We start from the raw sequence: 26,827 nt of genomic DNA on the forward strand, positions 1-26,827 counted from the left end.
ATAAATAAAATATTTTAAAATATCACTCTTCCAGTACAGACTGACACCCTCAGCCATTTTATTGCTTACCCAATCAATAGTAAAGATTAATGTCTTTAAGCACTTTCTGACCTATTTCATATAAAAACCAATAACTCATCTAAGAAAAGCTCTTGATCTAATTAACAATCTTTTCAGGCACACTTCCACAGTTGGCCTACTTTAAAGTGGAGAAAATTAATACAAATAAAGGAGAACGTGCCACCAAATTATTTAGTCTTATAATATTTAGATCTGGTTAAAAGTAATTTAGAACTTCCCTTGAAACCAATTTTTAAAATATTCTCAAGAGTAATCTAAACAGGATCAAAGTCCACTTAATATAATGAGACAATATGCCCATTATAAATTGCCAAATAATAAGACGCCGGTCTGGGCTTGACAAAGGTAAGTGACATTTAGATATTTATTGTTTATGGCAGCAGCCTTTGAAGCAGAATGCAAGACTCTTAATTAGAGTGCAGGAAGAAAAATCAAAGCTGCTATTTCTAAATTTTTTATCTAAAAGTAAGAAGAAAGCTTTATTAAATCTTCAGATATACACTGCTCCCCTCCCTTGGTGCGTACCTAAAAGGCTTTGTACAAAAGATACCCAGACGTGCCCGTAGAGTCTACACAATGAGGAGGGGTGCGTAGCGGGACCGTCCCTTGTTCTACAGCAACTTTCGATATATTAATGGTCTATGAGCTACAGAATTCACTGATGTGGTTGATTTTAAAATCCAAGACCTTTACACAGTAAATAATTACAATATTACAATACTTTGTAAAGAGATGGAGAGTGACCATGAAAACATTTTGCACCAGAGCTTTTCTGATTGTCTTGAGGCAAAGTATTTAATCAAGAGTTGACATTTCACAAAAAGAAATGTGTCCCTATTTGCTGATACTTTCTGGGACAATTGGTTGTCAGTGGTATGCTACCCACCAGATAATTTAAAAAAAAAATAAAGGGATAAAGAAAAGAAGAAATAGGAAGAAAATAAAACACTTAATCTACCACTTGAAGATAAAAGTGACAATTTGACATGAATAAAAAATCTGAATTTGAAAGACACTCTAAAGAAAGATCATTTTGAAATTGGACGTTTATGAAAATATTTGTGAAAGTGGTTCATCTTTAAAACTCATATTTGTATCAAACTTGAGAATGGAATTTTCCCAAGGAAGAGTTCCAGAGATTTTTCTATCTTTCTATTAGCTTGCAAGAACAAATAATGCTATCAGGGATCACTGAAATTTTCTAGCAGAATTATAAGAATATTCTTTTCATAACTAAAGGATGGGATTTGCAACAAATATCATGTTTTAGGAAGGTTAGGCAATACCACACTTCTCTTATCCACACAACTTTGTATCTTTTCCACCTAGAGCTAAAACCAAGTTTTGAAATAAACAACACAGACCAGGACTTTTGAATCACTTACTGTATCACAAGCATTAAACTGAAATTTAAAAAAATAATGAATCACACTGCTCTCACTAAAAATATAATTCATTTACATATTTCCTCACCTATATCTTATCCTTTTATGATTTTATTTTTTGAGTGTTTTAAAATGAACATGACAGGCAAATACAATGGTACATGAATATATATTTTAGAAATATGAATACATAGGGTAAGTGCTCAAAAATATTTCACTGACAAGAGAGCAAAAATATTAAAAATCACAGGCTTATGGTCCGGATATAATTGTGGGGTGCAAATTCCATCACGTAACCAGCTACAGTAATTGCATATAAATAAATGGCTAAAAGTGATGCATTTATACAGTGTTAACATTAATTTTTCCTGTTAAATTCAAGAAAAACAATTTTTACACTTCACAATTAAGGAAACTGCTACAATTTTAGTCCTTAGTGAGGTCCTTATTTTAGGGTATTCCAATAATTTAAAAATAACTGTTCTTCAGCTGGGCAGTTCCATTGTGTATGTCCCTTTGTCGTCCCAGATGATGACAATTACTGTGAAGACTCTATAATGCTTCCCTTGTTTGAGGAAGACTATGAGTTATAAACCCAACAAATGGGAGACTTGTCAGAATTACAGATGTGTGTATACATATTATATGCACATACACTACCTCCCCCCCTCCCCCAATTCTTTACTTGAAAATCCATTCTTCTTGGCTAAGGTCTAACTTAAACATATGTGGTATGGATGGCTAACATAATGATTTTAGGATTCTGAAATTTCACAGCGATTCACTTTTTGGCGTCTAAAAGATGCTCAACTTCTCGAATTTCTAAGTCCTGTCATAAACATTCTTCCTGTAAAATTGATACTATTTATTAATCCCACTTTAACCAAAGAGAAAACCAAGGATTGGAGAAAGAAGATATGTGATCACATTATTTTTTAAATAGAGTTTTATTTAGTAAAACATAGCATCTTATACACATAGTTTGATGTGTTTTGAGAAATATATATACTTGTCACACTATTCTTAAAGTAGTGGAAGCAGGACTTACATTCCTATTCTTTCGGCTGCCATTTTCTTAAACACAATCAGCAAAATTATAAAAATTGGCACTGTCAGGTATTAAAAAATTATGGCACATCTGTAATTCATTCATTTTGCAAAGTCCATTTGCAGAGTGCCAACCAGTTATAAAAAGGCACTACGCGGACAGCTCTTTGGAACAGAGAAGTGGGACAGGACATTCTACAGCTCTCAGAGGACAGAGGGCATCAACCCAAGGGCCGGGCATGGAAAAGCAGAGATGAGCAAACACAAGAATGTGTAACAGTTTTATCCAAGGCATATAGAAGATCTCTTATAAAATCATACGCTTCAAGGGCTTAGCAAGTAGACTCACTGATCTTTGAAATAAACAAATGTAATCATATTTAAAAAGAAAGAAACAAAAAACATCCAAGCTGTTTGTACAATGTACTCACACACAGCTATTGGAAATGATATCCACCTTAAAATGGCATAAGTAACTTTTATTATACTTCCAGGGGGTAGAATAGATTTATGCTTAAATTTTGGAAAACTGCTCACTGATAAAGCCATTATAGTAATTGCACTAGGTCTGTTTATTAATTTGTCACAATTAAGTCAATAAGAGCTTTACTAATGTCCTATTACGTGATTAGTTTTGAAAGTGATTATCTCAAGAACTCGACTTAATTGGAAGCCTCTCAATTTACAAGGTACATTAAACTCTCAGTAGCATCTTAAGATTATTCAACATATGCAGGTCAATTACCAGTAATCACTGTTTTGTACAAATGTTCCATAAAAACTATAGCATGACATGACAAAGAGGGAAAGCGAGATTTAATTAATAATGCTAAACTCCGATTGACATATCCAGGATAAAAGGGCAACATAAGTATTCATATAAAGTCTTCCTGAAACTGGGTCTGTTACTAAAAATCAAATAAAGGAAAGCCAGCAACTCTCCACCTTACAGATGAAGATAATTTGTCATGATTGCTAAATCACCAAATTGCACTGCCTGTACTCATGCCCAGCTGCACATTAATTTCCAGATTAGTAAATTACAATTAATTCTTACTATTTTCCATCACTTTTCTTTTTCCAGTTAATAAAAGAGACTGCAGTCAATTATTATTCATCCCATTTTTCAGAACAGATCAACTATGGCTATTACTGCATAAGCAGGAAACATGGAGTGGTTAATGTACCCACTGAGATTGTGAGGTCTTTACAAATTATTGGCTGTAGTATAAATATTTTATATTGACCTTCCAATTCCCATCAAAGGTTCAATGTAGTTAGCTGAATATTTACAATGATTAACAATAATAAGGGTTGAGAAAGTGCCTTGACATCTAGGCTGATTTTCAAATACCTATTCAAACGATCTCATCAACTTCTAAATTAAACTTTATTAATTAGATATTTGAAAGTTTTGCCCCACGCTAACAACATGAGCCTGGTCTGGAGATTAATCACCGAAAAACTGTTTCATTAAAAACCCTGGCTAGCAAGCTCCTGAAAAGATTATTCCACCACTGACCTGTAAAGGCATTGTATGAATTATGTGTTCTGATTTGCTCCTAATCTAAGCTCTGTACACAGACTACATTTCAAATTGCCAAGGCTGATTTGTCACCAATTGTGTGACTACAGTGAACGAAGCTGAATCTGTAAAACACGGTGCATTTGAAAACTTGAGATGAGAGCCACTTTGTCTTTGCTGCATTCAAATAACTATAATTGTCCTTAAACAAAATTGTTCTGGTGTGTTAACTGCTTAAACCACAGGGTGCTGTGGGGAAAGCAGTGGTCATATTTAACAATCCAGTCCCATGGGTTTTGTACCAATGCTCTATCTACCAAAAACTGAAGATGAAGGCCCCTTAAAACAGACTTCCCATATACCACAAGCCATTTTCTAAGGGATGCAAGCAATCCTCTTGGGATAGACTGCCTCTAAATTGTCTACACATCACCTTTGACAAATTTCTGCACTTTAGTTACTCACATGCTGCAATTTAGCCTTAAATGCAGGATCTTATGGAAGTACAGAAAAAAAATTTTTTCAATATCTAATCCATGGTTGAGTAAAACATAGGCCAGTTTACTCCATTCACACAATTTTCTGCCATTGCCCCACCAGAGGTGCAGAAGTGGTCAGTGGCAGATGACAATTCATGCAGAAAGAGGAAGGGGTGTGTGGAAAAGTAATGAGAACGGCTAGAGCCTGTGTCCAAAGACAGATATGTCTGCTCCTTCCTCCAGGGAATAAGAGGCCCTGAAAAGCCCATTACCTGGGCATTAACTTCAGTTATCACCAGAGGAGGAGGAAGAAAGGGAACAGTTGAGGCACCTTACTAAGGCTCTTCGAGTTCCTCCTGCCTCACAATGCATGACTAAGGAACAGCAAAGCATCTTTCACTCAGAATTGCTTGTCTCTTAAGTCTCAATAAAGGAGACTGTACACAAAGTACATTTAAATTAAGCATTGCCACCCTTATTGTCCACTTGCAATAAATAAATGCCTTTAATTTGGTCAAGCTCCTGAGTGCCTGGCACAGATGTAGTGATCTGGAGCTTGGTGAGAGGATTAAAGGATCCAGAAGAAGCCTAGGTTGCCTCCTCCTCTGGTGGGAGGATGATTGCTGCCTCTTTTCTTTGGCCCCAGAGTGCCCTCAGGTACAGGGCCAGGTCAACAGCTGCTTATAATTAAGTCGCTTTGCCTGAAGCCACAGGAATGGCTTTACGGACAGGGCTCTCAGGTACCCTGAAGTCGTTAATGCAAAATGCCTTTTTTTCCTCCCTCTATGATAAAATGCCCCAGGTCTGCTCTCTAGCCTCACTGGATTTAAAGATTTTATTTATTTATTTATTTTCCCCCCAAAGCCCCAGTAGATAGTTGTATGTCATAGCTGCACATCCTTCCAGTTGATGCACGTGGGACGAGGCCTCAGCATGGCTGGAGAAGCGGTATGTCGGTGCGCGCCTGGGATCCGAACCCGGGCCGCCAGCAGTGGAGCGCGCACACTCAGCCACTAAGTCACGGGGCCAGCCCAAGCCTCGCTGGATTTAAAAAAAAAATAGTGCAAGGGAAAAAAGGACATATGAACTCTTTTTTGGGTAATTAATGTCTGGAAATAGCTGCTTTCCAGAAGTAGCAACAAACTGCTGAGACTTCAGTGAAAATGGGCAATTACTAACAAGAGTAAACAAATCACAGAAACAGATCCCCCACCCCCACCCCCACACACACCCCGACTCTGGATATTTGGAGTTGGCTGCCTCACTGAGCAGCTCTGAGATTTAAGAATCTAAACAGCTCTGTTGGCTTAGGCATAGCTTATATTACAATGGTTCTCAAAGTGTGGTCCTTGGACCAACAGCATCAGCCTCTACATCAGCTGGGATCAGGTTAGAAATGCAAATTCTTGAGCCTTACCCAAAACTCACCCAATTAGAAACTTGTGGGTGGGGCCCAGCAATATGTGTTTTTTTCGTTTTTTGCTGAGAAAGATTTGCCCTGAGCTAACATCTGTTGCCAATCTTCCTCTATTTTGTATGTGGGTCGCCACCACAGCATGGCCACCAACGAGTGGTGGAGGTCCATGCCTGGGAACCAAACCCAGGCCACCAAAGCAGAGCACGCTGAACTTAACCGCTAGGCCATGGGGCTGGCCCCCAGCCATATGTGTTTTAACCAGCCCTCCAGGCAATTCTTACATACTCCGAAGTTTGAGAACCACTGTTCTACTAAAGCTGGGTATTTTCAAACCAATTTTTTAATATTTCTATATATCAATAATGAAATTGACTATCAATGGGCAGGGAATTGCTTTCAAAGGTAACTGAGAAGAGAAATGAAGCTATCCTCAGGATAGATATACTCAACTTAAAGCAGGGATTCTCAACCTTAGCTGAATGTTGGAATCCCTGAGGAGGCTTTCAAAAATGCTAGGACCTTACTCCAAGCCAATTGAAATAAATTGGGGGTAGGGAGGCAGCAATATTTTTAAATGTCCCAGTTATTCTAAAGCACTGGGAAGGCTGAGAATCACTGACAGAAAATAACCACAGCAGTCAGACCCTTCAGAGAAGTAGGACAGCCTAAACACTAGGAAACAGGCCTATGCGGATGTTTATAGCAAGGATACACACACCTTTTCATAGACTGGGCTTGTACTATATTAATTAAGCACTAGCTAGCATGTAGGACTTGGGAAAAGAACATTACATTTTATTGCCTCATACTCTTCTTAAATCTTATGGATTGAATAGTGCAGAGAAAATTAACCAAGAAATATAATTTTAAAGTGGAAATTGAGTTTTGACCCTATAGGTTGATTCCAAAATAATTTAAAAGATAAAAAATGTTTGAGCGTGGAGCCACCACTATCCCACATGCACTACACAGAGACATTCTCTCCACTTTTCCAGCTTGTTCCACCAATACCATCTCTCTTCCTGACATAGGAAAATGAGACTTGAGCTTGAGAATGGGTTTGAAGCACTGAGTGGTCTAAAAACTGAAGATTACCATAAAAAGGCATCAGAACCAAGTTAGTTCTAGCTATATAGTATTTTATCATATACCATATATAGATACACTATTTTATAACGAAAATTGAGAACAAGACAACAAACAATAATTCCAATTTACATTTATTTCATAGCACTTTGCAAAGATTAATCTTTTACGTATTAATTCATTAGATTTCCACAAAAGCCTTATCAGATGGATACTATTATTGTTGTTATTTTTGTTTTAGCTATGAGAAGACAAACTCAGTTAAGCGAAGTATCTAAGACCAAGAGCTATATTGACAAAGTTAATAAATAGCAGCTTTAACTACGGTAATAATAGTCTAATGTCTAATATTAGTAACTTTGTGCATGTCAGTATTAAAATCTTAAAGTATGGTTATTACTATTTCCAGAAGAGTATAAATGTCCAAATGAATAAAAATAGATAAAAGAGGGAAACCCAATATAATAAAATATCCAATCAGAAAAAATAAAAACATAAAGCAGGTTAGCTTAAAATACTTGGCAAGACTGTAACTTGTTATCTATTTTTCTAGAGTTGGTAGAACTTAGCTCTGAATTCTTAACAGATCTGTAAAACATATAGATAAAAGATAAACTATAAGATGCAGCCCTGACTTTATGCTTAGGTTATATCACTGCTACAGAACATTTTTTAGGATGACTAAGTGCTATTTTGCCTCTTAGAATATTGGCTAATCACTAAATAAGTTTGATCTGCTTATGTTCAGAAAACTTATTTCTTGATATTTTTATATTATTCTTATGATGTTAAAATATGAAATTGTATTCTGCTTCATTTTAAAACATAACACACTTCTTTCAAATCTGAAACCACACTTGAAAAAATGGTGAGCAAATTTAATAATGCAGAAATTTATATTTAAATTGTCAAGTAAAAACACAGGGAGATATATGGAAAATACTTTTAAAATATTTAACCTAATTAGACTGTCTTTCATAGTTTGTGTCTATTAAAACTAACCAATTATAATTTAATATTTAAGCATTTTATACCACCAAAATATTAAGAAACCCAACAATTGGGCTATAGCCTTTTGTTACAATATACATACTATATGCTTCACAGAGGATAATCTTTCACTATTAGAAAACATTAAGCTATGTACTGTTCTTAATTAAGGCCCCATTTCAGTTAAAGTAAAGCAATTTGTGATTTAATTATAATCATACAAACTGCAATGTAACTAATGACATAGTAGGCATTTGTGTTGGATAATTAGAGTAGTCCGTAAATAAAGCTTTACAAAGCAGGAAATAAAAACAGGTGAGGGATTTGTGCCTTATTCATCACCTTGCTGACTAATGAGAGCTGGAATGGAGATCAGTCATTTCCCAGCACATTCCTCAACGTGCACAGTCAAAGCACACGCTGTAGACAGTTGCGCTAACCTAATACAACCATCAGGCAAGTGTCAGTTCAGAAATCCACAAAGAGAAACAAGTCTATAGCTAAAACGAACTCATTCATCAAGAAAGACAGAATAATTATTAGGAATGCCCAGACTGTATGCCCTGTGATAGAAACGAATAAGAGGAATATTAACCACATTATTTTAAATTAAGAACACACTTTAGAAAACCCCAAATCTAATAAGTTTACTTTACCTAGGCTTGAATTATACCTATAAATATGACAGTGGTGAAATTCTTGATTTTACAGACCACAGAGGAGATTTTTCTTCCTTAGGTTGGAGGAAAAAATACATAGGGCCTCTTGATAAGAGTAATAACAAGATCAGACATCAAATTTTGACATTTTCACATTAGAGAAATTCAGTTCTACCAAAACCTAACCTGTTAAAAAGGCAATGCTTTCCTTTTAGCAGGGGTGTTCTGTAACTCGTGCCTCTTCATTCTACAGTCGTATTGGTGAGGCAAGCATGGTAGTCTTACCAGGTACTGTGTATAACGCCTGGGTTCAATCAAAGTACCACGTGCTATTAAATTACAATTCTGATTAACTTACAACTTATACAGCAGCTCTTGAATTAAGAATTTGTTATGGATGTAGCAGAAGAGATAATTATAAAATAATTTTTTCTGAACAGATTTTGGGACAGAGTTCCTAATGTAGAATATGAGTAAATTATTTAGGTTCTCTGCTATTCTCAGTTTGGACAATACTGAAATCCAATTTGCCTTATTGGTGTTTTGGCTCCAAATGCATGAACACCTCCCCAATTCAAAATACTCCCGGCTTTAAATTTGACTTGGTGAGTACCTATTATCTGTCCTCGGCATAGACTATTTTGACGTTTGTCAATTACATGAGCGAGTGTATAATATAACATACAAAATACACACCCTGCTTTACTGACCAGGCTGTGACTAGCCTGAGGGAAAGACCATTCTGTTATCTTTTTAAATAAAGTGAAGAGAAGCAGAAAATCTTCCCAGGACCTAGCATAGAGCCTTCATCACAGCAGAGACTAAAACAAATGCTTATTTTTTACCAAAAAAAAAAAAAAACGTAAACCAATTATCTTGAGGCAATAAACTGAATATGAGAGGGATGTAAACAGATAATACCAGTAAGTTCACACTTTTGTTAACATATAGGTGTTGGCAAAGAGCAGCATCCAGAACTATTTTCAAAACTGAGAGAGAAGAGCAGAGTTATGATGTTACAGATGGCATCTTCTGTGCCTGTCTCATCATAATTATTGCCCAGAGTTTCAAAGCCAGTCAACACTGAAGACGTAGCTATGCTAAAAAGCAGCCTCAAGTACTTTTTTTCTCTTGGACATCCTTCTACAGACATTTCCTTATTCTGAGAAGGTAATTAAGAAAATATGATTTTGCCAGACATATTTTTTTCCTTCTCCTTTGAAAATTCTACTGGTCACAGCCTTCAAAAAACTAGAAAAGAAGCTCTATGCCAGCTGTCCTTCATCTCTTGGCCCATACTGTGAAAAGACAGATTCAGAGGAAGCAGCATATACGTACAAGCTGACATCAACAGCATGTTCTGAAATGTAATTATTGCAGATAAAAATGAAATTTTGTTTTCTTCCCCTAGAGGAAATACTTTAAGGTGAATAATCAGCCTCACAGCTGGAAGCAGAGTGGATTCGATGAGCGTACTTGATCGGGCAAAGGGATAGGAGGAATTTTAGTGGATGGATATTACTATTAATTTTGCCAAGGCTATGGTGTGAATTTGGGTAAGTCACTGCTATTTAAGTTTATAGGATTGAGAGCGGATAAAATACATAATAAAAAAAATTCATACAGGTTTCCAGGAAGAAATTAAAATTGTTCCTATCAGGTCTCAAATGGTCACCTAATTTCTTCTAAAGTTAAATTTGAAAACATCAGAGAATACGTAAATGAAATGGCACATTATTTTTCATCACATACAATTTTCCTGTAATCTTCAAAACAAAACAAAAAGTTCTAATGTAAAATACTGTAAAGGCAAAATAAAGTCTTATAAAAAACTTGAATGCCCCAGTTAATGAATTTTCAAGAGGCATAAATATAAAAGATAATAGAGGATTCAGCATTTAATAGTTTTTAGAAGTATTCCTTTATGTACTGAAAAATATCACCACTGTACACTAAGGATAGATTTTACTAAGGAAAAATCCTCTTGGCCATTAGAAATAAACACTAAGTAACGTTAAATATGCTTGAAAGAATGCAATTTCTTATGCTTATTTCAAGAAAGGCTAGAATTAATTAAATGATATCAGCACCTCACAATAATTGACTGAACTTTTGCAAAGAAGTAGACCCACATCTCTCTCTCTTAGTTTTAGTAGGATGCTACCTAAGTTCACGACCTTTCAGGAAGCAGTAAGAACTAGCTCCACAGAATCTTAAGAACAGAAGGTTGGGTGACCATTCACTCCAGTATTTTAATCTTGGGGTCCTAGGTCCTAGGTGCGCTCCTATAGTACTGATAGCTTTTGGAAATTGTGTAAAAATATGTGTACTCAGAATATGCATTTTAGGAGGAGAGGGTCATGTTTCATCAGAATTTCAAAGTGGCCTGTGAACCTGAAAAGGTTCACAAAAGAACTATTGAAGGAGCCTAACTTCCAGTTTACAAATCAGCCTGGAGAGTTGAAATTCTTGCTCTAAAGATAACCCTACAGCAGCTGTCAAACACCTGGAACCAGGTGTCTGGATGGATAACCAGTTAACTCTGTGTACGACTGGACTGTTAGGCCCATATCAGCATTCTCAGAGGGCAGTAGGAAAAAAATGTGTTAAATGTGCACAGCGTTTTTGTAACAAGATCTTATTTCAGAAAACAGAGTAGTTTCTAGGTCAGAATACTATCTATAAATACAAAGTCTGATGACATGGAAGGTTATATAGGTGGTCTACGTGAGCCAAATAAAAAAACCCATGGGCCTCCGAACAAATGCCATGCTGCCTTCAAGCCAAGCTCAGACCCAGGCCTGCCTTCAGACCCTGCAGCCTATGTTATGATCTTCAAGCTCACAGAGAAAGTCTCAGGCCCCCTAAAGAGAAAACGGATCCTGAGATACCACATTCTACAACAGAGAACCACCTCAATTAACATGGCCCAATGGTGTGGACTCTCCCCACCTCACTGCCTCAACGCCTTTGCCCCTCAAACACATATACACATACACACACATAGACAATTATAGACAGGTACAGGGTGATTTCAAAGTATAGATAACATAACACACAAATGACAACAAAGCATGACATTTAACTGACTTATTAACCAAATAATTAATTTCATGATTAATTTTCGGGAAGAATGTCACTAAAATAAATAATTAAGAAGAAATGTGCATTAATCTTGCCAAACCACCCTGTACATACGCTTGGCATTTCTAAAACAGGAAAGCTGTTTAATTTGTGTCTATGCGCCAATGTGTGTATAAACATCTCAGTACACATTCTAGCTCTACCATTTACGTACAGTGTGATGCTAGGAAAATGACTCAATCTCTCTGTGACTCAAGTTGGTCATTAGTAAAATGGAGATAACAATAGCACTGACTTTATAGGGTTGTTGTGAGGATTAAATGCGGTAATACGTGTAAAGTGCCTAGAACAAAGCTTCATATTTTATGATGATAAAATAGCTCATCATCATCACCACAAAGAGGCACATATGCAATCAATTACTTATGGAGGAGAAAGAGTTAAGAAGGAAGCTTAAGATGAAACTGTCTATTAACAAAATGCTCAAGGTACCATGAAAATGCAAACTACTCCCTGGGAGAATACCAGAAAGTCTGTTCAGCCCTGGTTTTTCTTGGGGCCACATTCTCACGGACTTGGCACACCAGGGTTCTCCACCCAAACCGGATGAGAAGGTTGGGTTGGTCTGGGCCAGTGGACCAGTTTCCTTCCCTCCTTGAAACTGTGGGCTGGGTAGCCTCCGGTGCTCGCAGTCTCAGTTCACCAGCTCACTGCATGGGAGATCTGATTAGTCCAAGTGTTCCACCTCTGCAATATCTCTGACCAGCAGCTGAACTGAGGTAATTGCTCTTAGGAATTGGCTTCTTTGGAAGTGAAATGCTTTGATGACAATTTTAAAGATAATGGGATGCTCTTGGAATCTATGGAGGGAGACAGTATCATTGATACAACGTCACCTTAAAAGAGTGAAAACTTCAAATCATGTTTGGCTTGGATGATTTTGTTGGGATTATGCTATCCCATGAAGGAGATCCATCTAAGGCCATGGAACACTGAAAAACTAATAGCTTCCAACACAAGGACAGGTGCCAAGACTCTCAATGGTGTCTGTCAGTCACCGACATTGTACAAGTAATTATCCGTCCAGTGTCTATTTGTTAGACCACAATCTCGAATATTCCAACTTAAAATATGTTGTTGAAAACGAAGAGTTTTACCTTTTTAGATTCAGCAATGCCCAAGGTATTCCAGAGGGTGTATGAAATGCAGGTAGCAATTTTACCCCAAGTTCCACTGCTTTCTTTCGAAATATCTGAAAAGTTAAACAGTTAAATAAGCTACTGTTGTAAGCAAAACAAAAAGTTCTATACCACTATCTCACATTTAGCACTTTTCTACTTTAAAATTTTCTTTATATGAAAAAATAAAAGTTTCTCAAATGATAGAATTACCTAAAAAAGCAAGAATGGTCCAGGAGCCATCGTGCTGTGGGGAGTTTATTAGAATCCTGATTGCACATTAGAATCATGGGGAAGATCTGAATAATACTGATTTCTGGGTCACACTCCTGAGATTCTAATTTCTGTGGTTTGGGGCTTCCAGATCAGAACTTTTTAAAGCACCACAGGGGATGTCAGGTGATCCCAATGCGCAAGCCAGGGGGAGAACCATTGCTGCTGGAGGATAAGTCCTGGACTGGAAATCAGGAGGCGTGGTCCTGTTCCAGCTTCACTTATTTACAGGGGCACAGAGAAAGGAGGAGTTTTAAAAAGACATATTATTACAAGTAATCTGTATGTCCTCTCAGCCCTTTGCAGTTTTAATTTCCTCTGATGTTAAGTGCAGGTGATATGGAAGATACAAAGTTACATTGGTACAGATTCTGCCCAGAATTTAGTAAGAAAGCTAATATATGCACATAAATATTGAGAATACAGATAAAATGAGAGCTGGAGATAAAACCATCTAGGCGTTCAGATGAGTTCTGTAAGGCTGTGTGGCGGAGATGCATTTAGATGAGGACTGTACGCAGCATGGAACAGGGGCTAATACTACTAGAGATCGGAGTGAGGAGTGGGAAGTGGACGAGGCATCCCTGAAGGTGTAAACACAGATGGAGGCAAGCGAGGGCCTGCAGAAGAAATGGAACAAGTCAGCTTGCCTGACCAAAAAAGGGGGAGTACTGGTAAATAAGGTTGGACATACATAGCATGGCCCCAAATCACGGAAAGTCATAAATGTAAGGTTAAGAATTTTATTTCGTTAAAATGTGAAAACAGTGAAAGTTTTCAAGCAGCCAATTCACTCGAGCAGATGATGCTTCAGGAAAATTAATGAGATGACATCCTTTCACAGCTTTAGGTCTAAAGAAAAGCACTGAGTTAATTTACACATCGAAGGAAGGACTGCTACAGCTTCGCCTCCTATAGCTGTGGCAGCAGGCAGGTGCCTTGTCCATTCTCCTTGCCGTCTTGTATGACTGAGCTTGGTGGGCTGGAAACTTAAGTATTTCCTCAAACAAGGGCGAAGTGAGAAAGGCTGGGGGAACCCTGAAAAGCACGGAGAATGGAAGCAAAGTCCTCTCTTAGCCAATGGAAAGCATTCACTGAAGCCATTGTCACAGAAGTCTTGTGGGGCTTCTCCAGAGGGAAGGGTTCCAGTTCATAACTCCTGCTCCAAGACCTGAGCCTCCCGACAGAGAAATCCAGGCACTTGGGCTCCCAGATTGAAGATAATCCAGTAACACCAATGTTGACGCTATTTCTGAAACCCTACTCTTTTGGAATCTAACTCTCATTTATTAATGAATGTTAAGAAAGTAATGAGTTTTAATGTAAAAATTTTGTTGACAATCAATTTAGATAAAGTTAACATTCCTGATCTACAAATAAGGACGCAGACATTTGTAGCATATAGACAGCACTAAAAGAGAGAGGTACCATTTTTCCCCACAAATTATCATTATAACTCTACTTAAAGTGGTTAATTCCCTGTTTCAACAACTAACATTGTATGGAAGGAGAGGAGAAAGAAAAAATAGACCAAAAAGTAGATTCTTCCTTCTCTTAATCTGCCTTATCCCAGAGAATTCCAAGTTCTCTTCTGCTGTAAGGGACTATCCAACCACGGCCCAGCCATCTGTTGACTTTCTAGTTTCCACCCAACTTTTTAAATTATTAATTAATTAACTCTTTTTCAAGAAACTTACATCAGATGGAAATCAAACTGTAATTAAAACACCATCAAGGATATTACAACCATATGGCATGGGAGTTAAGGGCGCAGGCTTTGAAAACACAATGTCTGTATTTGAATCTCAGCTCCACTTCTTCAAATTGGCTAATCTTGGGCAAATTGCTGAATCTCCCTGTGCCTAAACTTCCTCATCATAAAATGGAAATAACAATAGCATTTACTATTTTAAAGATCGTGGAAAGAAACGAATGCATTATTATATTTAAAGCCCTAGGACACACAGTAATCACTCTAAAAGGTGAGTTGTAGTTTTTATGGTGCCAATGATAATGGTATTTCCCCAAGAACTCTCCCTATTTACTGCTTGAAATTCTTTCTTGTCTTGGCTTTCATCCAACTGCTGTTTTGGTACCTTCTACTAAGTTCCCTCTCTCTATCTGTGTGTGTGTGTCTCCTCCTTTCAATACACACACTCTTAACAATAAGCATTCATTCTCAAGAGCTAAGCCTTCAGTTCTCATCACCTGTTTGCATTTCCAAATTCAACTTTCCATTTTAGCTTTAGTTCTGAACTTCTACTTGTGTGCTCACATCACATTTGAGTGTTTTGTCTTCTGAAACTTAACATGCCCAAGACAAAACAAATGATTTAACGTCCCAGGCAAACTTCCCCAGTTACATCACTGACACTACGGTTCAGCCAGTATCTGGGGCTCCACAGAACAGGCATTTTGATTTATCGCTCTTCAGTCATCAAGTATCAACGTTAATTCCCCTGAAATGTTTCATATCCAGCTCATTTCCTTTCCGTGATAAGAGCATAGTCCATATTTTCATCACCGGGTACCATGAAGTGGCATGATAAAAAAGAAGGTCCTCCTACCTAGTCTCCCATTCTCCAGGATTTTCCCTCCTGTCTCCATTAGTCTGCATCTATATTACCAAAGTTCTCTTTTTGCCGTACAACTTTCTTGTTCAGGAAACCATAATGATTCCTTCTGTTGTCTCAAACATCAGGTCAAAACTGATCTACTGAGCTTTTCAATGACATCTATGAATCAGACCAATCTATTATCTTCTGTTCTCACAAAGACCACTCTGGCTCCAGCTGGAGTCTTCATGGTCCCAAGTACTCATTCAAGTTCAGTCTGCTCTAGTTATCTTTTTTTAAAAAATGTTTTCCTCCCCAGCTTTATTGAGATACAGTTGACATATAACATTGTGCACAATGTGATGATTTGATACAAGTGTATACTGTAAAATGATTACCACAATAAGGTTAGTGAACACCTTCATCTTCTTGCATAATTACCTTTTTTTTTGTGGTGCCACCTTAGTATATTTATTTACACAATTCTCTCATCCTGAAACACCCTTTTCTGCCTCCTGTTGGCCAATCCAAATTCACTCATTCTTCAAGGCCCAGGTCAAGTCCCAACTCCAGGCCAAGATTTTTGTCTTCTGTGAATTCCTGCATTGACAACATGCATCATACAATGCGGCATTTGATTACAGAAGGCAAGATCCATAACTCTAAATGTTTTCTTGTGTTACTCTCTTGTGTCCCCAACTAACTTTCTTTTCTTTGTAAAAGTAGAGAAAAAGACTTCCATTTCTCCTTCACTGTCTAGTCTACATATCCAACCCAGATTAGGCCATTTTGTATTTAAATTTATTGATATCACCACAGTTTTCCTATCAGGAGCAGGTGGGAAGATATTTATATTCTCAGTTAATAGCAAGCAGTGGCCCTTCCCATCTCAAGTTTTTTGACTTTGCTGTTTCCTTGGCTGCAAAGCTCCTTCCCTAGCTCTTCGCATGCCTGGTTCATGCTTAACTTCGGGAATCTGCTTAAATGTCCACTTTTAAGAAATGTCCCCTTTCTTAACAACCCCAAATAAAGTTGGCTGTTCTCACTTATTATTTATTACATCACTTTGTTTATTTCTGTCCCACTATTGATCACATCCTAATTATCTTATTTGCTTACTTGTTGATTGTTTGACAACTCCACTAGATACAAGCTTCACGAGGGCATGGACTTTGTCTTGTTTGTTGGTATATACATATACCCAGTATTCAGCAAAGTAACTGGTATTCAATACATATTCATTTAATAAATGAAAGAATCAACCAAAGATTAATAAACATACCTGGAGCACTGTAATGAGACACCATTGATATTCTAGTGTTTGCAAAGTGCTCCATCCTATTCCACTGGTTTCTATTGTCTGCAAATAATTATGTCAAGTCTTCTGGAGTCTCAGTCTTGGGCACAATTACGAAACAGTTTCAGATGAAAACATTAATTAACCTATTGATGCTTTAAATGAAATCAAATGTGAGCCTGAATCAATTCCAATTCTTATTGTTTGATTTGTTACTTCCTCCTGAGATATGAAGAGAAGTTATTTGGAGGAGGAATCCAGATTCTCAAAGAAAACATCTTTCCACCTAAAATGGTGAGTATGTAATAAAATTCCAAACTAGCTTATAAAGTTAATATTGTTAAATGAACAAAGGCGAAATATCATAAATCATTCTAAAGGGCAGCTAAATTTTAACTAGCCCATCTTGGAAAGTGTGCCAAAATGTAAATGATTACAAAAAATACACTAAATGGTACTTCAGCACTCCTTCAATGGGGCAGGCATGATGGACGGGGCCAGAACTGGGGTCCTGGATTGGCTCTATTATGGCTTCCATGGGAGGCTTGGGCCTGTCACTTAACTTCTCCAGTTCTCAGTTTCCCCAGTGAAATGGGAGAGCAGGGCTGATAATTTCTGCTTTTGATTTATCACTGGAAAAACTACTACTCAGAAGTCACAAAGCTAGTACTAAAACGAGACAGGAAAAAAAGCAAATTTATTATCATTTTTTTATAAAGACAGAAAACGTTAAATTGCCACCCAATTCTTAGTGAATCTTGGTTTCCAAGGTTTGTTGGTACTTACATTTGGAGAGGAAGATTTTATAAAGTTAAGAGGGCAAGATGAAAAACGACAGTTAATAAAATGTAATCCATGCTAATAATAGAAGACATTTTCCTTTCTTAAAAAATGACCATTAAAATTAAATAGGGTTTTTGTGCAACTCGCACCAATCAGTTTCAGATGGGCAGACATCCTATGACCCAACAGGAATCTTCAAAAAGATTGTGCATTATAGAGATTCTGATTATATTCACAGCAAAAATCAAAATTACTACAATTTGCTGAAAGAAGGATGGTACCATATGATGAAACAGCTTCTAAAGTAATCTTTCAAGCGTGTAACTAACAAATAGGTTTAAATAAAAACTTTTATGGTCTAAAGAATTTCAAAATAACTACATCAAAACTATCTTTTCATTATACTTAAGTAACATGATCAGTCTTACTGCTGTTTTTGATCAATGTTTAAAAAACTTCAGATTTTACAATCTATCAAATAAAAACATTTATCTTTTTACTTTACTCTTACAGATAGGACTAGAAAGGATGTAAACAAGATGTATGGCTTCCTTTGCCTTTCTGGTTGGCAGATCCCTGAAGAACTGTACAAGAATGTTTACATGCCAGAGCAAAGAGTAAGGGAAGAAGAAATGAATACAGATGGTTCTGGAAAGAACCAGTTTCAGCTCAGACGTGCTTCAGTCTGAAATGTATAATCAATGTCAAAGCCTTTCTTCAAATGCTCATGCTGAAAAACTTCGCTGTTAAAAGATCAAACACTAATTTCCCATTAGTATAAGCAGAGTTTACCTATTACTCATTTTCACTACATAAAGCTTTCAGCGCAAGATGCCACAGATATGATAAATATCTTTGGCTGAAAATAAATGAAATAACCCACATATCGTTAGCTGAGTTGATTAACGCACATAATACGGGCCAAATTTAATCACTCAATCAATAAGTACTTACTAAGCTACTCTGACTTTTCAATTTAGGTTGGAACCTCTAACGGTTTAAATATTTGAATAAAGATATATGAAAATAGTTAATCCAGCAGAAACTTAGAGCTGGAAGGGGAATCAAAGGTCATCTAGTTCCACAATTTTGGTATACAGATGAAGAAACTAAGGTTCAGAGAGGCCCTATGCTCCTAGTTAAGTGCTCTGATGTGAGATGGTTAGATGATGGCTACAGCCAAGTGCATGCCAGCTTTGTGCCAGCTCAGATATACGTAATTCTTCTGATCCAGAGGGACTCTCTCCTGTGAGTCCCTTGTATGTGTGTGCACCCATCTTTCTTTCACTACCTCTTTCTGATCTTCCCATTCTCTCTCTAATTAATCAAAACCAAAACTGAGTTTTTTTTAAATTAAAAGAATTATTTGTTATATTTGTCAATTGTATAATGAACTTCATTTGTTTTTAATTTATGAATTTAATTAGATAAATACTTTTGTCAGTGGTTTTGTTTTTCTTCCCTGTGATTCATTACACTTCAATTTTTAGCCTTTAGGCACTTAGATGAAGAGTGTTCTTCATTTTCCTGAAAAACGAATGCACTAAGATCTCCCCAACTTGTTTACTCAAAATAGAAAGGATGCACACTAACCCACCAGTAACCATGAATCACAACCAAGAAGAATCAATGTAACTGCACCTTAGACTTGAGTTTCTAATGTATGAAAGCATAGAGTTTAAGTGAAAGAAAAACCTTCTTAAGTATAATTTAAAAAATCTAGATGCAGAATTCTCTTGAGAACAGGCATTTTAGACTTAGATAACTTTTTAATGATATTTATTCTCATGAAAAATTAACAGCTAGTGAAATTAAAAAACAAAAGTTTCCTTTTACACTATCTGCTAGTCAAAATGGATAATGTTGATAAATGAGTGAATAAAATTCTGTCTGGATACTGATTTTTCCCTGCAGGCTTTGATTTCATTCCCTAGCTCTTGAGAGGGGACGATTTTATAAAGTTAAGAGGGCAAGATGAAAAATGAAGAGAAATACTGGGGAGAATTTCAGGCTGTTGTTCAAGGTAGACACCCCCAGTACCCATGTAGGCAGCAACCAATGCTACTTACTCCTGGAACTGGTCCTGTGTCTTGGTTGAGCCTGAGCCAGAGTCAAGTGGACCTGGTAACAGGCACACTGAACAGGCATCAGGAGGCCCGAGTTTAGTTCAGGGCCTGCCACTCACCAGTTCTGCCATTCCTCTAATTTTCTCTTTTGTAAAACAAGACAAGACATTTTCTGAGGTACTTTTCTGCTCCAAAGGATATGGTTTTAAGACTTAAGAAGCACTTACTACATGTTACCCAATGTGGTAAGAGCTATAAGAGAGAGACTCAATAAAAAATAAGATCCCTGATCTCAAGGAGCTTACAACCAGGAAGGCAAGTGAGCCACACAAAACTACATAAACATAAAATATACACTGTAAAACAATATCAGCCAACATATAAGTAGAGAATAAATTAGTGGTTAACTATGGGAATAAAACAAGAAGAGAGATTGAGGTCGGTCTTAGGGGAAAGGTAACCTTGGAAAGGTGGCACTCGAGAGGGTGCAGATGTGTGTTTATTTGGGGGTGGGTATGTACATGTTTGTGCACACACTCTGGGTTAATGTGGCAGAGGACAGGAGATAACGCAAAAGGGGAGAGGAAGAAGACTGACAGAGAACAGGGTAGAGAGGTAAATTAATAGGTTCTAGAAAATGGTAAGAAAGAAACAGACGAAATAAGACAAGCTAATGGCCTCAAATATCGGGGGAGAAGTTAAAGGTTGGTTACAAGAACACATCAGACATCTCAAGGGGGTTCCAGCACTTATGATCTTAGTGCCTCCCATTTACAAGCGGAAGGATTTCTGGATCACCAGTGTTCTGAGAAATGCAGCAGGGAGAAAGGCAGTAGTTCTCACTGGTTATGGAACTTTTCTGGGTTGTAAGGGGCAAAGATACTCAAATGACAACACCAAGAAACATTATAGTGGCTGTCGATAGAGGAAAGAGCTTGAGAAATAATTAGTGTCCTTTAAAAAACAGTTTTCTCAAGAAGAAAGTAAACATTTATTGTAGAGATAAATGGGGCAGGGGGAAGCTGGGAAAAATGAAATAGTATGATAATAGAAAGTTATTTGTTCTTCCTCTAACATGCATTCAATATGGAAGTTAAAAATGCACAGAAAAGGAGAGGAAAACCAATGGCTCCATAGCTCCTGTGCTTAGAACTATCCTTAGACGCACCATACACAGTGTTATCTTAGATGTTTTAACTCCTAAAGCACTGGCCCAAGAATAATAAATATCAGCTTAATAGTCCAAGCCATTATCCGGTGCTTAAAGATGGGCTATTGAGCTGCTCATTGTATCTCAATTTAGGTTTAAAAAATGGGCAAGTTACCAACATCAAGTGTTGAAAAATTTGCAGTATATTGTTAATAATATTTAGCATTAGATAAGTATGCCAAATAGTTTCTGAACACACATTTCACATCAAAAGGAAACATCTTTTTAAAAAATTTATAATGCCTGCTAAAGAGACAGGAATCAGGAAAGCACGGACTCTATCTGGCTATGATTTCTAACAGAATTTGTGGAATCCACCATACAGAGGTTGTTAAAATGTGATATCACAAGTGTTAAAATGGGGACTGTTCTGTTTACTATTCCATTTGCAGGTAAACATCACACATCATTTGAAATATACAAAATCCAGGCTCAAAAACCTTTGTTCAATAGAAAGATAAGAGGAAGAAAACGACAGCCTCATCTACGAAAGGACAGGCATACCTCACTTTATTGTGTTTCACAGGTACTGTATATTGCGATTCGTTGGCATTTTTGAGTTATGAGGCATTCCATGCTGGCGAAGTTTTCCAGATACTGAATCTCACCTCTAAAGAGCATCAAAATATTTATATTCAACCTTTTTATTTGTATTGGTTTTAAAAACATGTTCACCTGTTCCTTGATTTAGTGAAACGTAGAGGGCTCCTGTCTTGGTGACTCAGCATCAGCATCACGTGCAGACACCAAGTCTAGGGTAGGAGATCGTTCCCGTCACTAGCCGACTGAGCTGTATGATCCTGAGCACTCACTTACGCCCTTTGTGCCTCAGTTTCTAAATATGTCAACAGGGACTCATTCTCCCAAATCACAAGATGATTAAACACGATTAAACGCACAAGTGCTTTTTAAAGAGCAATAATAGTTTCCATCATCACTGTTCTTCGCTATAAGACAGTGGTTCCCGCAGGAATAATTGAAGGATATGAGGCTTTCTGTCCATACACTAAATGGTCCAAAAACTGCTGAAGTTTATTGTCTGCTTTCCATAGTCCTACCGTTTCTTTCTGGTATTAGCTATCAGTTCATTACAATGAAGACGGCTCACTGTTGTAGTGTATTTGCCTCCCTTCTAAGCTGCTGACTAATTGTGTAAACAGTTGTCTCTACAGGGCCTGAGGAAAAGTTAAATGTCTCTTCCGTGTTTATCTTATGGTGAAGGGCACGAGCTTCAGGAAATTCGCCCTTTTTGTATTCATTCAGATGAGTGAATCTGAACTATGAACTCTTTAGGAATGAAAAAGCAATGATTAGTATATTTTTTAGCAGTAACAGTTTGCAAATTTACAAAGTAAACTAAATACCTATGCCTACATAGGTTTGCCTTTTTTTTTTTTTAAAAAAAAAGCAAAATGGAAGCTACTCTTTTTTCATTCTGTCTAATCAAATGTAAACCTACCTGGTTGTGCATCTAATCCCATTAAACTGGTAGTTTTTCATTTCTGCGTAACCCTCCTCTATCATATATTATACACTGATACCTCCAAATTGCCTCTGGGCACAGAGTTCATAATTTTATACACCAGCTGATGGATGAACATTTTAAGTTATCAAATGGTGATGCTGCTGGACAGGGAATTTGGCAGAAAAGTGTTATTTTTGTCTTATGTCTGTGTTCCCTGAAGCAAGCGATTAACCTCTCCACCTCAGTTGTCTCATCTACAAAATGGAGAAATAGACCCTAGCACCTTAGAACTCAGAGAAATTCTCTCTTTTCCCTGTTCTTTTTTTCTGTACCAAAATTAAATTTTTAATTTTTCTTATTACACAATTAATATATTTTCATTACTGAAAAATCATAAAATTAGACAAATAGACAGAAACATAGAATCTCATTAATCCTATCCACGTAGACACAACTATTGTTAACATCTTAAGTGTTTATCCTTCTAAATGGCATCGATTACATTTTTCTTGAAAAATGCATCATTCCATATATACTATTTTGTAATGTTTTAGCTCCATCTCCAGCAACTTAATCTACATTAAATACAACATTTTATATCAGAGGTCAGCAAACATTTTCTGTAAAGGGTCAGACAGTATTTTAGGCTTTGCCAGCCATATATGCTCTGTATCTCATGGTTTTTTATTTTTTTTCTTTTATAATCTTTTAAAAGGTAAAAACCATTGTTAGCTCTAGTAGTACAAAAACAGGTCTCAGGCTGAATTTGGCCAGAGTGCTGTAGTTCACTGACCCCTGTTTTCTATCAATAGATACATTTCTGTAACAACTTTCAAAAACAGCTATAGAGTATGCCCATGTATGGATATGCCAGAACTTAGACAGGCCCCTTGTATCTGACACCTAGGTTTCCACTGTCTTGATACTTCAAACAGCAGTGGAATGAACACCCCTGTACATACTTATTTGTATACACGACTATTTCCTCAGGTTAAATGTTTGAAAGTGGAATTTCTGGTCAGAGGGCATTCATTCATTCATTCATTCACTCATTCACTAACAATAGTCATAGGGTCAAAGCAGCCATAGACAAAGTGTAAATGAATGAGTGTGTCTGGAGTTTGCCCTGGATTCTGTTAACTTGATTGAAAGCATCTTAAATACTTTTCGTTTAAATTAAGAGGTTTTAAAATATGTTCTATATCCTATTTCATGACAACGCTACATCTGTTTTTGATAGATCAGTGTTATATTCTTGTAGTACCATAAATAATTCAATGAAACAATGTCTTGTATTAATAATAACTATCACCAGAATATTAAAATGTCACATAACTCAATACTTTTCTTATTAGAAGAGTTTTGAAAATATTAAATAGAAATAAGTTGGGAGGCATTTTCTCTTTACATTCTAACATAAATAATAACTAACAGGAAATATAATTTATCTTGCCCATTGTGGCCACTCTTGCACTATCTGAATGCTTTTTAAAGCTATTATACATGCACACACACGCACATGCATGCACACACACACACACTTCAACATAGTTTCAATTTTCTAAATTATAAACTTTCACAAAGGAACCTCTTCTATAGTTCCGACTTTTTAAAAATGTCAATTCATTTACTCAACAAATATTTATTGAGTGCCTATGTACCACATGCCAAGTTGCATAAGGCACTTGGAATCCATAAGTAAACGGGACAGCTGTGGTCAATGACTCATAATAATACTTGTTTTTGAAGTGTGACACTGAAAAAATGTCTCTAGAGTAGTATTTTATGATACACAGGAAAGGATAAAATAATAACTTCCATTTCTTCTCTGAAAAGAAAATGAAGACGAGCATAATACTGTTGTGAGAACTGCACAAGGTCATCAGACAAATTCTTGCCATCAGTCTGACCACGTAAAATTGGCAAAAGTATCAGAGATATACAGAAAGACAACTGTACAAAACTGTAGAGAAAGTTATCATTCAAGTGTTTTTGAGGATCTTAAATTCAGCTTTAGAAAAAGCAGACTTCCCCCAATATGATCTATGTACATCTTTTTTTCTGTGACTGCTCAACATCTTGAAGGTTATCAATCAGACAGAATCACCCTTCAGAGCTAAGGAACTGATCTATTAGATCTGTTCAAAAGAACCAGTTCTAATAGAAAGATTGGGATAGCAGCACTGTGTGTTTGAAAAAAGTAAGACTCACGGGCAGAAAAAGACAAATACTGTATGATATCACTTATATGTGGAACCTAAAAGAGTTGAACTAATAGAAACAGAGTAGAATGGTGGTGGCCAGAGGTGGCGTTGGGGTTGTGGAAAAGGGAAGATGTTGGTCAAAGGGTACATACTTGCAGTTACAAGATGAGTAAGTTTGGGGATCTAATGCACAGCATGGTGATTACAGTTAACAGCATGGTATTATATACTTGAAACTTTCTAAGAGAGTAATCTTAAATGTCTTCACCACAAAAAAGAAACAGTTATTATATGAAGTGATGGAGGTATTAACTAACGCTACTGTGGTAACCATTTTGCAATCTATAAGTGTATCAAATCAACACATTGTATATCTTAAACTTATACTATGTTATATGTCAATTGTATCTCAATCAAGCTGGAAAAAAAAACTAAGACTCCAAGTTCTGAGGTAAAGCACAGCAGAGAAAGCATGGCAGTCAAGGATAAAAGGGGAGTAAAACAGAAGGGACAGAGGGTGGGCTGCACTCCACAGTCCAGTCTAAGGGCCAGGAGGCAGACCCACAGAAATAAGGTGCAAAAGTAATGGAGTCAAGCTCTTTTAACATTAAACACAAAGCAGTGGATAAAAACTTGATGTGAATGCTGAAAATATGTTCATCTTAACAAAATAGCATGAAGGTAGGGTACTGTCACTCTGGCCCTAAGTTTAGTCACTACAAGGCTGTACTGTTGAAGACAAATGACCAGGGACCCTGGGAAAAAGCAACTATCTTTTTTAGGGGTTGTGATAGAAAAATAAAAACAAACAAAAATTCTGGCAAAGTCCGACATGGATCTTGGACTTTGAGGAAATAAGATTTCAAAAGACTCATTAAAAATCTTCATTATATATTAGAGTAATGATAGAAATTTGTGTCACATGTTCTTCAGGGATTACGAAGGAGGGCTCTTCTATTTGTTTTATTTAACTGGAGTTTTCTTTAACGTAAATAAAACCCCAAATAGCTTATGCTCATTTGATACAATGTTTGTCAAATTTTAGGAAGGGAGCTTTATTTTGATTGCCAAGAGAGGAAATGTTTTCCTCAATTCTTGATCTAGTGAATTAGGACAGTTTCCTAAACAATGGCCACAGCCAAATCCGGATGTCTATTTTCTTAGTTCATTTTTTTTAAAAAAGGAATCCTGTTAAGTGCAAGAGGAGGGTTTCATGATTAGGTCAGTGGTTCTGAAAGTGTAGTTCTCAGACCAGCACCATCAGCATCACCCGGGAACTTGTAAGAAATGCCAATTATCAGGCCCTCACCCAGATCTACAGAATCAGAAACCCTGAGAGTAGAGCCCATAAGTCTGTGTTTTAATAAACCTTCCTGGGGATTCTGATATATACCACAGTTTGAGAAGCACTGAATTAGGTGGACTCAGGTAATTCTATAAGAACAGACGATGAAGTGATTGGAAATAATACTTGAATCAAAATATTTATATAATACCACAGGTATTACACTGTTTCTGCAGTGAACCAAGAAAAAATCTTTAATGATCTCTAAGTTTCGCAAACAGCACAAGAGGTATTAAGCTATGTGATGCTGAATTTGCAGTTTAACAGCCAACTCTTTGTTTGCTGTTTGCCTGATGTTTAAGAGCAAACGGGACAGCCAATTCCTAAATGAATGGCAGTCATCACTGCATAATTTCAGTCTTGTGTGCTTGCCACTGTGGTTTAGGAACTTATTTTACTGTTAAGTCATGTCTCTAAGTCACTTAATAGCATTAGAATGGAAAGATATGGTCAAATTTATGAGGCCAAGAAGGAACCTCCTGTGAGTACTTTATACCACATTGAGAATCTAATGACTAGTTCACAACACAGCATTTATTAGTTTTTTCTCTCTTCATACAGACTCTTGCAAACAAGCACACAATAGTATTCAGATTTAAAGGGCCCTTTATATGTAAAGTAGCTCTTATATCTATTTGTGGCAGTTCACAAGTTAAATAACCTTGTTTTACCATAGGACTAGTCTCACAAGGTTAAAA

At 36.8% G+C, this 26,827-nt stretch overlaps 1 protein-coding gene across 1 annotated transcript in view; it reads right to left on the minus strand.

Annotated features, from left to right (window-relative positions):
• MAN1A1 (mannosidase alpha class 1A member 1) overlaps window positions 1-26,827 on the minus strand; it is a 153,596-nt gene that overhangs the window by 52,805 nt on the left and 73,964 nt on the right. The window contains exon 6 of the mRNA XM_004422269.3: window positions 12,911-13,005. Within this exon, the coding sequence (XP_004422326.1) occupies window positions 12,911-13,005 (95 nt within the window). The remainder of the gene's footprint in view (window positions 1-12,910; window positions 13,006-26,827) is intronic.

The sequence above is a fragment of the Ceratotherium simum genome, chromosome 19, assembly GCF_057802395.1.
Source record: "Ceratotherium simum simum isolate JZ-2026a chromosome 19, ASM5780239v1, whole genome shotgun sequence".
Classification (NCBI taxonomy): domain Eukaryota; kingdom Metazoa; phylum Chordata; class Mammalia; order Perissodactyla; family Rhinocerotidae; genus Ceratotherium; species Ceratotherium simum.